We start from the raw sequence: 13,550 nt of genomic DNA on the forward strand, positions 1-13,550 counted from the left end.
GGAAATGGGAGATCAGTTTCAAACCCATCTCTCTGAACAACTGAAAGTAAAGGTTTCTACAGCAGGGAAGAAATGTAACTATGCATGGGAAAACAGGAACTAGGGAGGGGTCTCGAGGCAATCTTGATGAATGAGGGGTCTGGCATCCCATTGGCTGGATACGGTTATATGATGAGTTTCTGTTCTTTGACACTTTTTGAAAGGCCTGAGGGGCCTTTCCTTATGAAGAAACTCAGATAAAACAAATGTAAGTTTCAAGCTTTAAGACCAGAAGGGTCCATTTCTATGTTACTATAGGAAAAGAAAAAAGCTGCCTATGGGACTATTGGGTTGGTTTCAAGAGGTTATCTGAAAGGCAAGGCAGCCTCCATAAGTGCTTATTTTATTTTCTTTTGAAAATGTCATTGTGTTCCCAAGATCTAGGCTTATGATCATATGGGTAAGCTTAGATCATACAGTCTGTCCACTCTACCCAGACCTAGAATCATACAATCAAAGATATACAGAGTCAATGGGGTAATATAAGTGAGTGGAGTTGGACTGGAGTAAGGTCCATGGAGGACTGCAACTAAATGGGTACATCTTGTCTGGAGCTGGACTAAATCATTGTGAAGCATTAAGTCAGATTTTCTTAGTGTGTTATTTATACACCCTCCTGGCATATGAGTGACAGGAAAGTCAAAGTCATTGACTCTCTAATATTTATTGAGCACCTTCAAATACGTTTTGAGTGTCTACTATTATTGGGCACCTACAAACACTTATTGACCATTTGCCAAGCACAGTGCCTAGCAAGTTCTTTTTTTCTAATCAAATCAACAGGTTCGACATCCCAAGGATCAAATGATAACAAGTCCATGCCTTACTTGTGTCAGTTCTCTTATTGAAAGAGCATCTCCTAACCATCCTACCAATAAGGTAAAGGTGTTATTTTGAATCTGAATGAAAAAGAACCTTCTCCATAAATCTCTTCCTCACTAACTGGCCCATACCTTATTACCTTTTCTCGGTCCTTCCCTTAATAATTAGCACTGAACTCACAATTATTGCTTTTTCTCTTAACACGTTGCTTTGTAATTGTCCCCAAGATCCCCTACTATTTTTATATATCCAGTTTACTAAATCATTCCTATTTCTTCAGCAGCCCTGAATGCAGTGCACTGTGATTCAATAAATATTTGTTAATGAAGGGAACTACAAGCTGGTTGGGAATCCAATCTTTTCCCATAGGAGTTACCAGGGATAAAGTCAGTCAGACCCTTCTAGGGCCTGGGAAGTGCTGAGAGTAGCTTCCTTTAGAAGCTCAATAAAAACAAGTCTCTGAATTCTAAAATTGTCTCCACTCCATTGTGAGATGTCTCTTCAACCATGACTATTCCTTTTTTCCGGGATTACTTCCCAAATAGATTCCACGCGTGGGTGTATTAACTTTTCTCAAATCATTAGGTTATGTCTCATAAAAATCTGCATCTCCAAAAGTGAAAATTTTCTTTGACACAGTAAATAATTTACATCTAATTGATAGCCCCCATTGGATATTTAACATGAAAAGACTTCTATAAAATCTGCAACGTAGTTCTTTTATTGAGTTCTATACTGACTGCTTTTGGCTAGAATCACACCCTAAAATTCCAATGGGTGTGAGCCAAAGCTGCATCGTTTTGTAGCTAATAATAACAATATTAATGAGCACATTTCAAAAGTGCTAATTACAAATTCAATTGGATTATGTTCTCGTTATAAATGCTACAGGTTTTCTGCCAGGTTGGTACTTCACAACAGTATGTTTTCAAACACCTGTTTACCTTTATCATCACTAGATATATTCAAAAAGAGAAACTTTTAAAAGTTGAGATGCATATTAAATCTTATATGTCTTTATACAATTTGGAATTCTTTACCCAGAGGCCTTTACTGAACAAACTGAAGCAAAATGAATATTTATATAAATCATATGCAGATAAAAAGCACAGAAATGTATAAATTATTTACTTATCCAGTAGGCTTCAACAGGCTGAAGGGATGAGGGGGAAGGGTAGAAAATAAAACAGAATTATCCCGGTAATTTCTTACATCAAAGAAAACTTTACTAAATGTTAACTGTATTTAAATCTCTATTCCATTTTATTATGAGAATGTAAGACTACAGGGGTCTTACCTCCCATACCATCTATTGAGGGAGATTTTCCTGTAGACAAATGTTTTAAAGTAGTAAACAAAGTCTGGAGACGGAAGCAAGACCAGGAATGAAAGGCTGGATGTGGACTACAGATAGCAAACAAAGGCATTAGGGTTAAGGCAGGATGGTAGCTTTGCTTTTTTGTTGTTGTTGAGACAGTGTCTCTAGTGATCTTGGCTCACTGCAACCTCTGCCTCCCGGGTTCAAGTGATTCTCCTGTTCTCCTGCCACAGCTTCCCAAGTAGCTGGGATTACAGACTTGCACTACCATGCCCCCATGCCTGGCTAATTTTTGTACTTTTAGTATAGATAGGGTTTCATCACATTGGCCAGGCTGCTCTCAGACTTCTGACCTCAAGTGATCCACCCACCTTAGCCTCCCAAAGTGCTGGGGTTACAGGCGTGAGCCACCACACTTGGCCAGTTTTGCTTTTTAATTCAGTTCTGGGAATGTGGTTAATGGCAGAATCCTTGTTGAATCTGGAGGCAAGAAAATATATGATGAGGCACCCTTTTAATCTTGCTCCATGTGCAATCAATGTTAGGCTTCTACCTGCAGATGGCAAAAGACCAGGGCTTGTTTTTTTAAAAAAGTAAACATCTCAGAGGTATAATAGATGCATTAGGCAGTGGTTCTCAGTCCTGGCTACACACTAGAAGCACCTGGGCAGTTTTTGAAGCATCTCAATGCCCTAACCTAAAGGAGTGAATCTCAACCTCACGGGGTGGGGTCCCAACGGAAGTATTTTTTAGAAGTTCCCCAGAGGATTCTATTGTGAAGTTACAGTTGAGTTACTGTATTAAAAAATGGGAAGATGTTAGGCTAAGTATCTTCATAGTTCATTTTTTTTAGAGTGTGTATGAGACGCACACAAAGGAGACCAGGAAGGAGATCAGCATTCCATCATTGATTGTTACCCTTCAAATCCACAGTGCCCCATCTTTACTCAGTTGCCAGGGTTATTCGACTTTTCTAAAGCAGATCAAGCCTAGAAGGTCTCCCCTGAGATTACAGATGGGACAGTTTAAGCATCAAAAATGATGATGACGATAATGAATTGAAACTTATCAAATATATGAAAACTGATGAGTTCATAATGATACTTCAAAAATAAACAAACAAAAAAATCTCATTGATCACCTCGGAGGTTGCTAGGGAACCAACTCATTATTCTGAAAGTGTAACAATTAAGGGAAAAATCTCAAGCATTCCTCTTGTCTTTCCCTACTTGGAGTAGAACTCAGGCTAATCAGCTAGTTGATGAGGAATACAGTTGTTCTTTATATAGAAGAATCATGCGTAATACATGCAGAAAAAAATTATAGAATTAGAAAATCACTATTTTCCACTCACTAATGAAATAATGAACCTAGACAACAGTAATCAATGGCAGCTAAAATTATTACAGTAGTCCCCGCTTACCTGCAGTTTTGCTTTCTGAATTTCAGTTACTCATACACACAGTACAATAAGATATTTTGAGAGACAGACCACATTCACATAACCTTTTTTTTTTTTTTTTTTGAAACAGGGTCTTACTCTGTTGCCCTGGCTGGAGTGCAGTGGCCCAATCATAGTTCACTGCAGCTTTGACTTCCCAGCCTCAGTTGATCCTCCTACCTTAATCTCCCAAGTAGCTGGGACTGCAGGTGCATGCCACCACACCCGGCTAATTTTTGTATTTTTTTGTAGAGACAGGATTTCGCCATGTTGCCCAGGCTGGTCTCAAACTCCTGGGCTCAAGCAATCTGACAGTCTTGGCATCCCAAAGTGCTGAGATTACAGGCGTGAGCCACCTTTCCCCACTCACATTCACATAACTTTAATTACAAGTGTATTATTATAATTGTCCTATTGTTGCTAATCTCTTACTATATCTAATTTATTAATTAAACTTTATCAAAGGTATGTATTCACAGGAAAAGACATAGTATATATAGGGTTTGGTACTATCCATGGCTTCAGGCACCCACTGTGGGTCTTGGAACATATCCCCAGAGAATAAGTTGCAGAGCAGGGTTGGGGAGTATTATTGTATTGAAAAACTTGATGGGGACATTTTAATGGATGAATCAGGCAGTTAGCTCATACTTGTATTAAGGTGACTCTTGAATATCACAGATGTGAACTGTGCAGGTTGACTTATACTAGGATTTGCTTCTGCCTCTGCAGACTGCAAGACCAATCCCTCCTCTTCCGTCTGCTCCTCCTCACCTACTCCACATGAAGACTGCGAGCATGAAGACCTTCATGATGATCCACTTCCACTTAATGAACAGTAAATACATTTTTGCTTTCTTATCATTTCTGTAATAATGTTTTCTTTACTGTAAGAAAGACTATATAATACATATAACATACAAAATGTGTGTTAATGAGCTGTTTACATATTTGGGTTCTTAATATGGGTTCTTAATAATTTCAACAGTGGGTTCTTAGTAATTAATATTTAGAGAGTTAAAAGTTATAGACTGGGATTTTCAAGTGAGGGGGTGTTAGCGCCCCTAATTCCTGCATTGTTCAAGGGTCAACTGTAGTTTCCTACAGCGTCTATAACAAATTACCACAGACATGGTGGCTTTGAACAACAGGCGTTTATTTTCTCACAGTTCTGGAGGCCAGACATCCAGGACCAGTTTCACTCAGCTTCATCAAGGTGCTGACGGGGCTGCACTCCCTCTGGGGGTTCCCTCCACTCTTTCATTTGCCGCTGGCTCCGTTTGTGGCTGCATTACTGTAATCTCTGCCTCAATGGTCACACTCTCTTCTTTTCTGTATGCGTCTTTGTAATCTTCCTCTGCCTCCCACTTATGAGTTGTGAAACCAGAAAATCTGAGACAGGTCTCAGTTAATTTAGAAAGTTTATTTTGCCGAGGTTGAGGACACGCCCATGACGCAGCCTCAGGAAGTCCTGACGACATGAGCCCAAGGTGGTCGGGGCACAGCTTGCTTTTATAGCTTTTAGGGAGACATGAGATATCAATCAATATATGTAAGAAGTACAGTAGTTCCGTCCAGACAGGCGGAGACAACTCAAAGCAAGCCCCACCCCCACTGGGGACTTTCAGGTCACAGGTAGCTGAGAGACAGACGGTTGCATTCTTTTAAGTTTCTTATAAGTCTTTCCAAAAGAGGGAATCAGAATATGCATCTATCTCTGGGAGCAGAGGGATGACTTTGAGTAGAATGGGAGGTAGATTTGCCCTGAGCAGTTCCCAGTTTGAAGGGGCCCAAGATATTTTCCTTTCACAAAGGACACAGGTGATGGTGTCTGAGTCCCAGATCTGGTATCCAGATAATGCGGGATAATCTCTGCATCTCAAAACCCTTAATTTAGTCACAACTACAAAGATTCAGCCTCCTTTTCTCCCTATAAGTTAATATTTATAGGTTTTAGGGATTAGGATGTGGATATCTTTTGGTTCGGGGACCATTTTTCAACCTACCACAGCACTAAATCACGGAGCAATCTTACTATTAAGGAAAATGGGGTAAATGCGTGATCCCTGATATGGCTTTATAGGAGACTACTAGAATAAGAGGCAATACCACCTACGAAATCCCTCTACCCCACACCCCCAAGTCAACTTTAATCAGGCCTCTAGTTCTAACTACTGATTTTTGTAGAGATAGAGAAACATATTAAATGACACTGAAAAGATATAATTAGGCAAATCCAATCATTCTACAAGACAATAGGCCCATTTCTCAATTTCTTTAATAAATGCACCAAAGAGAGCAAACAGTTGCACATTAAAAGAAATATAAGAGCATGTTAACCACAGGCAATATTCCTAGAATCTTGTTTGGATTCTGAACCGCACAAACCAACAATTAAAAAAGGATATGTTTGGGACAATCATGAAAAATTGAACACAAATTGATGATATTGGGGAATTGTTGAGGTTTGAGGGCTTTGATAATGATTTTGTGATTATGTTCAAAAAATAAAACTAGATATTTAGACTGAAATACGTACGATATTTAGACTGAAATACATATGAAGGAAATGATATTATGTCTAGAATTAGCTTTAAAATACCCCAGCAACAACTAAATAAATACATAAGCACAGGTAAACAACAAATAAAAATTTTTAACATGTGATGGTAGGGCATCGATAAAATAAGAACAGCAGATGTGGATTATTGAAACGAGGTGACAGATGTGTGAGAGTCTATTGAATTAGCCTTTCTATTTTTATGCATGTTTGAACATTTCCAGAATATAAGTGTGTATATATATATGTATATATGTGACAGTGCAGCCTGTCCCCGTGAGGCCACTTTTAACTAACTGTCCTTAGGCCTGACCTCACTCTAGGGAGTTGTTACCTATGCAATAGTAACACCCACTTCATCTTTTAGGACTATTTTAGGGGTACCATACAAACAGATGAAAGTGAAGTATACGTGGAAGTCATTAATGAACTCGTTTCTTAGGTTGGCTTTTCCAGAAAGGTATCAGCGTGAATAAGCACTAAAATTGGTAAGCACTACATTTTTGATAATTAAAAAGCACTAAACTTTCAGGAAGCATTTGAAGTCTGTTCGCAGACAGCATTCATAGCTCCCAGACTTCTGCAGTGTTTGCCCCTTGAGGTGACTCCAGTACAAATGGAAAAGAGTAGAGTGGATGAAGACAGAAAGTGCAAAATAAACAAAAGGTGGATGCAACTCCAATGTTCATCAAGATGAGTGGATAAACAATATGCGGTATATTCATACAATGAAATATCATTCAGCCATAGCAATGAATGAAGTATTGGCACCTGCTACGATGTGGGCAAACCTTGAAGACATTATGCTAAGTAAAGGAAGTCAGACCCAAAAGGTCACATACTATGTGACTCCGTTTACCTGAAATGTCCAGAATAGGGAAATCCATAGAGACAGAAGGCAGACTAGTGGTTGACAAGAACTGAGAGGATTGACTGTGTAATTGGTAAGGCATTTCCTTTTGGGATAATGGAAATGTTTTGGAAGAGAAAGGAGGTGATGATCACACAACATGGTGAATGTGCTGAAAGTCACTGCATTGCTCTCTTTAAAATTGTTAATTTTATGTCATGTAAATTTTGCCTCAAAAAAAAAAAAAAAAAAAAAAACACAGAGGGCGGTGTTCCACTGTGCTTCCCAGCCAAACCACAATGTTCTGGTTGTGAAAAGGAGAAGTAATCAACCAATGCCCATTCATGAAGCATCTTCTATGACAAGATACTGGGATGGTACTGTAGGGGATTCAGAGGACAGAAGAAAAGCTAGCTGTGACTTTTCACTTCAAGATGCTCATAATCAAGTTGTGTTCAAGGAGGCCATTAGACAAAATTTAAACAAAATAAGACTAAACACATAAGCTGTGGTAAAGTGTGAAGTGATGGAGTAATAGATGAGTGACACAGGCCAGCAGTTCTGAAAATTCTTCAAGTGGAGGGACAGAAAGAAGTCACCATGTCTTCATGGAACACTATGAGATATTGTGTTTAATACTGATTCATTTATTATACCTAGGATAAACAAATATCAACTTCATATTAAATAACATATCATCTGGCAATAAATTCCAGAATAGATAGGTATTAACAGGGAGCAGTGGTTGATGAAAAAGTAGATAAAATTCAGAATGGAAATCAGTTTACTTATTAATATTGGCATGTTTGTGAAAACTTGGAAAGCTCGATTCTATCTGCCCCTTGCACCTTGGTCCAGCTGTGGACACCAGTGTTCTTAAGCATAGCTCATTAACTTACACAATCAACACGTTTTGATTGAGTGCTCACAATGTGCTGAGCACAGTGCAGCCTCTGGGTAAGTATAACAACTAAGGAGTAATGGTCTCTGTCCTATGTAGCCTGCAGTTGATGGAGGAAATGGAAAATAAATAAGCAAGCAATTATACATTGTAGAAACATGGTGTAAAAAATGTCCAGGATAATATGGTGAGACAGAATAGTGGGGGAAAATGGTGTGCAGAAGACATGTCACGTGCAGTGACCCCGAGGAATGGAAGTTCTAGATATGTTCAGAGTTCTGAAGGCATGTTGGAGGTTGGAGGGGAAGAAGAATGTCTGGGCTAAAGCTAAAGGAGCCAGTTCAGCTGAACATTGAAGATCAGAGTAAGGAGTTCAAAAATAAGTCATTAAGTGTGAAAATGGCATGATTATGTTTGTTTCTAAAAAGGATAACTCTAGTCACTATATAAATAAAGATGGACAAGATGAAAGCTCATAGAATATAGAAGAAACCAGGTCTTGGCAAGCTTAGATTCAACCCCTTCTTTCCCTTAAAATCAAGCCCAGAGCAGCCAGCTCTCAATGGCTCAACCCTGAACCTCATCCTGGCCCTTCTGAGTGTCCCAAGTCGCTCAAGAATCTCACAGGTTCTCAAGCTTCTGGAAGAGTTCCACGGCTAGAAGTGATGCTATCCAACTTAACATTCCAAAACGTGAAGATATTCCAGTGAACATGAAAGATGTGGTCTGACTCCCGAGTCCTTTGACAGCCTCATCCAAGAAGGAGAGAATCTGTCTACAAAGTCTGAAGACAGTGTTGGGGCTTTTGGATGCCTTCGGCTTGTGTTTGAATCTGAGCACTGCGTGATATTCTCCTGTAAAAGATGTCATGTAAGAATTACATGAAATAGCAGGTGCTCAGCATACAATAGGCACTTATTAATATTTTTCATTGGTGTTTCAAAGTCTTTGCTTGAGCCAAAGCTGAGATACAGATATGACTATGTATATGTGGCAAAATGTTGAGTAAAGTCACCCTTATGGGAAATATAAAGGATCCAGGGAAATTGTTCATTCTAGGGTAAGAATGAGATCAGAAAAATGCATTGAACACCATTAAAAGAAAGTAGAAGGTTTCATGACTTCAGGAGGAAATGATTTTAAATCCCTCAAATCTACTTTATAATCAATCCCATGGACTGAGTCCTTAGTCTTGGGGTGAGGGGAAGCTATAAATAAATAAAGCTGTAAATAAAACTGGAATAACTCCTTTGATAAAAGTCAAAAACAAACAAAACAATAGTATTGCATCAATATTTCTCAGACTAGGATGATTTTCAAAACTTTTATAAACCGAGACAAGGGTATCGTCCAATCAGAACAGAACAACAAATGTCAGCCATAAACAGACATGACCTGTGAGGAGCTCAATGTCATTATTACTGAAAGATACCATAAAAGGTAGAGAAAAACTGCCCCACTCCTACCACTTACTTTATTAACAGTCACAGGTATCCTCAGCAAAGCAGATGCACGCTTCAGTGTGATACCATTTATAGCCACAGTGGAGACAGCTTTGCGTTTCTGTTGGTTGGCTCTATAGCATACCCTAATTGCCTGCTGGAGGCCCTCTTTAAGCAGGTTGGAAGAGGCTAGACTGAGAGACCTACCCTGCAAAGTAGTTTGTATACGTTACTCCAATTGAAGACCAAGATTTGGGGTTTAGGATTAAGGATTTTAAAATTTTCATGTTTTGAAACCAAGGAAGAATTTTTGGCTTTTAATGAAAAACAAAAAGATTAAATTGATGCATGAAATAGCTGCATTCTCAGATGATGTAATTAATTAGGATGTTTAACTCTTCAATGGTTGAGCTGTATTTAAAGGTAAATCCAAAGTGAATACTGAATGAAAGATTCAACTGGTTTTTTTGTTTTTATTATTCTTTTTTTTTACTTACAGTTTTGAATCACGATGTTGGACAGGGTCACTCATCTATCAATCAAAGACAATTCTGAGGGAAGACAGGCAAAGACCTCATAATCCTGATATAATCTCTTTTCTAACCCAGCATCTTGAGACACTCATATGGGCTGGCACTGAATTTAAGCTCCAATTCACTTAAATCAAAAAGAGCCACTCTCAGTCTGTCATCGGGAAGCTAGCTCTCCAAGGTGTATTTTTATCCCAGCTTCATCTAAGTTATGACAACTCACCTGGTTGGTTTCTGCCATTTGAGTAGAGAGAGGCATCAGAGTGACAGGCCATCACTCGTTGTGTTCCTCTTGAGGTATGACAGAGAGGAAAAACAAACCTGGGGAAACAGATTTCAAAGTGTTTCCAAAATGTCTCCGGATTGGAAAAAGAGATATAGGGCACTGTTGATGCTTTTTTCTACCCAGAGCTCTTCTGAAGGTGAAACTCCTCTCTCTTCTATAGGCACTTCAAAATTTATTTGTCTGTTTATTTGTTTTACTGCTTTGACCTCGACTCATCTCCCTATGCTTCTGGTTCTTCAAATGTGCAGTTCTAGTAAGTTGTACTCCTAGTCAACATCTCAAACTCTTTTTACATTGATTTCTACATTGAAGCACCCTCTTCCGGTGGCTGACTCAACTTACGGCTTGGCTAATCTTTCTGCAGACAGATCCATATCCTTAGGACACATTGATTTCCCACACTGAGAAATGCCTGCTTAATTTGCATAAAATATATAAACAAATATTAGATATTAATATAAATAATATAGACACATAAAATATATAATTATAAATTTTACACTTGTCAGGGACCTTCCAATCTATAGCGTTAGTTGACTATCTAATCTAGCTATCCCCTAATTTTCCAGATGAAGTATATTTTTGCTGCCACTGCTCAGTTTAGGTTTACTATAACTGCACATGTATTTCATCTTTTTCGACTTTAGTTTTTGCTTTCTTATCATATTATACTATTCCTTTTTACTTTTCTAACTTATTTTGAATCAACTGAGTTTTCTTTATTACCACGTTTCCCTCTATTGGTTTTGAAGAGATACATTCTATTTCTATTATTTTAGTTTTTATTTCTACATTTTTAACATGTCTCCTGACCTAACAAGGTCTAAGTTTAACTGATCTTTTTATTCTGCTGTAATATGGCAAGTACCTTACAGCACTTTAACTCTGACCACCCCCTCCCACTTACATGCTATTTGGTCCAACATTTTAGTGTCATCTTAGTTTTATATCTTACCAAATTATTCATTTGAATTATTATTATTGTTGCTTTATATAATTATTGATTTTTATATAAACCCACATATTTACTGGTTTCTTTGCTCATGAGCTTGCATCCCATTCTTTCCTTTGAAGTTTAAATTCCTAAGTCTTGCTTCCCGTTCTTTCATTTGGAGTTTAAATTCCTGCTTCTTGACATTGCTGTTATCCTGGAGTGGGGATAAGCTTAAAATGAGTGCTCAACCCAGGATTATAAAACACAGGACGACATCATCCATGAGTGACAGGTATCAGATGCAAAAAATAAACAAAAGGATTAGAACCCAAAGAGCTTCAAATTATTGATTATTAGAGGGATACTATAAAATAATATGTTAAAAATGACTAAAGAAAAAAATTAACATGTCAGAAAAGCATAAGACCTACTATAATTGCACATGGATATACCTTATTTTGTGCTCCCAACATGGCTCTGATAGTGGTAAGCACTCAGCCTTTATCTGCTATATCTCTTTATTTCACTCTTATTTATAAACCATCATGTGGTTGGGTATAAAAATATGGATTGACAGTTATTTCTCCTACCCCTTTGAAGATATTATTCTGTTGTCTTCTGATTTTTCCTCTCATTACTGAGAAGGTTACAGTTAGTGTGGTTGTTCTGTTATAGGTGTCTTTTCCTTCTCTCTTGTTACTCTTAAGATTTTGTGTTGGTCTCTGGTATTTCCATAAGATGTATCTATGTGTTGCCTTATCTCACTTGGAACTCCAAAACCCGAGGTTTCATGTCTTTCATCAAATCTCGAGGATTTGGCCAGGCACAGTGGCTCACACCTATAATCCCAGCACTTCAGGAGGCTAAGGTGGGTGGATCTCTTGAGGTCAGGAATTTGAGACCAGCTTGACCAACATGGTGAAACCCTGTTTCTACTAAAAATACAAAAATTAGCCAGGCATGATGGTGGGTGCTGGTAATCTCAGCTACTCCAGAGACTGAGGCAGGAGAATCGCTTGAGCCTGAGAGGCAGAGGTTACAGCGAGCCAAGATTGCACCGCTGCCCTCCAGCCTGAGCAACAGAGTGAGGCAGTGTCCACCCCAATCCCCTCACCCCCACCCCACCAAACAAAAAAATCTGGAGAATTCTAGGTCTTATCTCTTCACATATTTCCTCCCAGTCTATTCTTTCCTTCAGGCACTCTCATTAAAACACTCTTTCTCCCCTCAATGTGTATTAACCATTTTTAAATATTTAATTGCTCTCTGCTATCCTTTAGGAAAACCTTTATTCAACTGTTTGAATGTTGAATATCTGGCTAAACTATCCATTGTGCTTTTCCCTTCCAAGTTGATATATTTTTTAATTTTAGAAATTTAATTGTTATTTTGAAAGCTTCCTATTTCTTACTCGTATTTCTTATGCTTTTCCGATTTGTTGATTTTTTTCTTTAATCATTTTTAACAAATTATTTATAATATCCCTATAATAATCTATTACTTGAAGCTCTTCGGTTTCTAATCCTTTTGTTTATTTTTTGTATCTGATAACTGTCACTCATCATGGATTACGTCTTCCTGTGTTGCATAATCCTGGGTTGGGCACTCATTTTCAGCTCCTCCCCACTCCAGGATAACAGCAATGTCAAGTTCACTTGGTTAGTACTTTTAATTTGGGTTGAGAATTCTCTTACTCTCCTTATTTCCTTAAGGACACAGCTGTGTATTTAACGTGTTTATAAATACTTTTCCTACCTTGCCTAGGTGAACTTGTTCAAATTATCCAATCCAAATTATTCCCAGAAGCACACATCACATCCTCAAGAATTAAAATGACAAGAATAAGAAGATATGACTACAACTAAATAAAATAAATACAGAGAAAGAAAGAGGAAAAAGAAAAAGGAACGAAGGGAGAAAAAGAAGAATGGAGGAGGAATGGAGGGAGGAAGGGAGGGAAGGAGGTGGGAAAGGGAGGGAGATGAAGGTGGTGTTGCTCCTTCCTGGAATTCTTTTCCCAGGCTTACTTCACCCTTCAGGCCTCAACTGAAGCAGTACCTCCTCCAAAAAACCAATTAGTTCTTCTTACTATTCCCATGACTCTTTGCTTCTCCTATGATAACTCTTACCATGCTTCATCGGAATTATTTGTTGCCTATCTTTCTTTCCAGGTAAAATTAAAAGGATGAGAGCAGCATGATTCCTTCATTTATTAACAAATATTTATTGAGCCCAATGGATACAGCAATACATAAAATAGACAAAGTCACTGCTCTTCCAAAGCTTACATTCTAGGCAGGGAAGACAGAAAACGAAAAAATACACAGTGTGAATAATACACATAAGTGATGATAAATGCTATGGAAAAAAATAAAGTGGTGAGAGGATGGAGAACTATGTAAGGGAGAGGGCCTAAATGAGATAAGG

At 38.2% G+C, this 13,550-nt stretch overlaps 1 protein-coding gene across 1 annotated transcript in view; it reads left to right on the forward strand.

The window, feature by feature from the left end:
• Positions 1-13,550, forward strand: part of LOC123569970 (uncharacterized) — a 182,783-nt gene that overhangs the window by 127,505 nt on the left and 41,728 nt on the right. Inside the window, exons 4-6 of the mRNA XM_065533760.1 lie at positions 823-918; positions 3,712-3,829; positions 4,317-4,458. Coding sequence (XP_065389832.1) covers positions 823-847 — 25 coding nt within the window. The 3' untranslated portion in view covers positions 848-918; positions 3,712-3,829; positions 4,317-4,458. The remainder of the gene's footprint in view (positions 1-822; positions 919-3,711; positions 3,830-4,316; positions 4,459-13,550) is intronic.

The sequence above is a fragment of the Macaca fascicularis genome, chromosome 18, assembly GCF_037993035.2.
Source record: "Macaca fascicularis isolate 582-1 chromosome 18, T2T-MFA8v1.1".
NCBI lineage: Eukaryota > Metazoa > Chordata > Mammalia > Primates > Cercopithecidae > Macaca > Macaca fascicularis.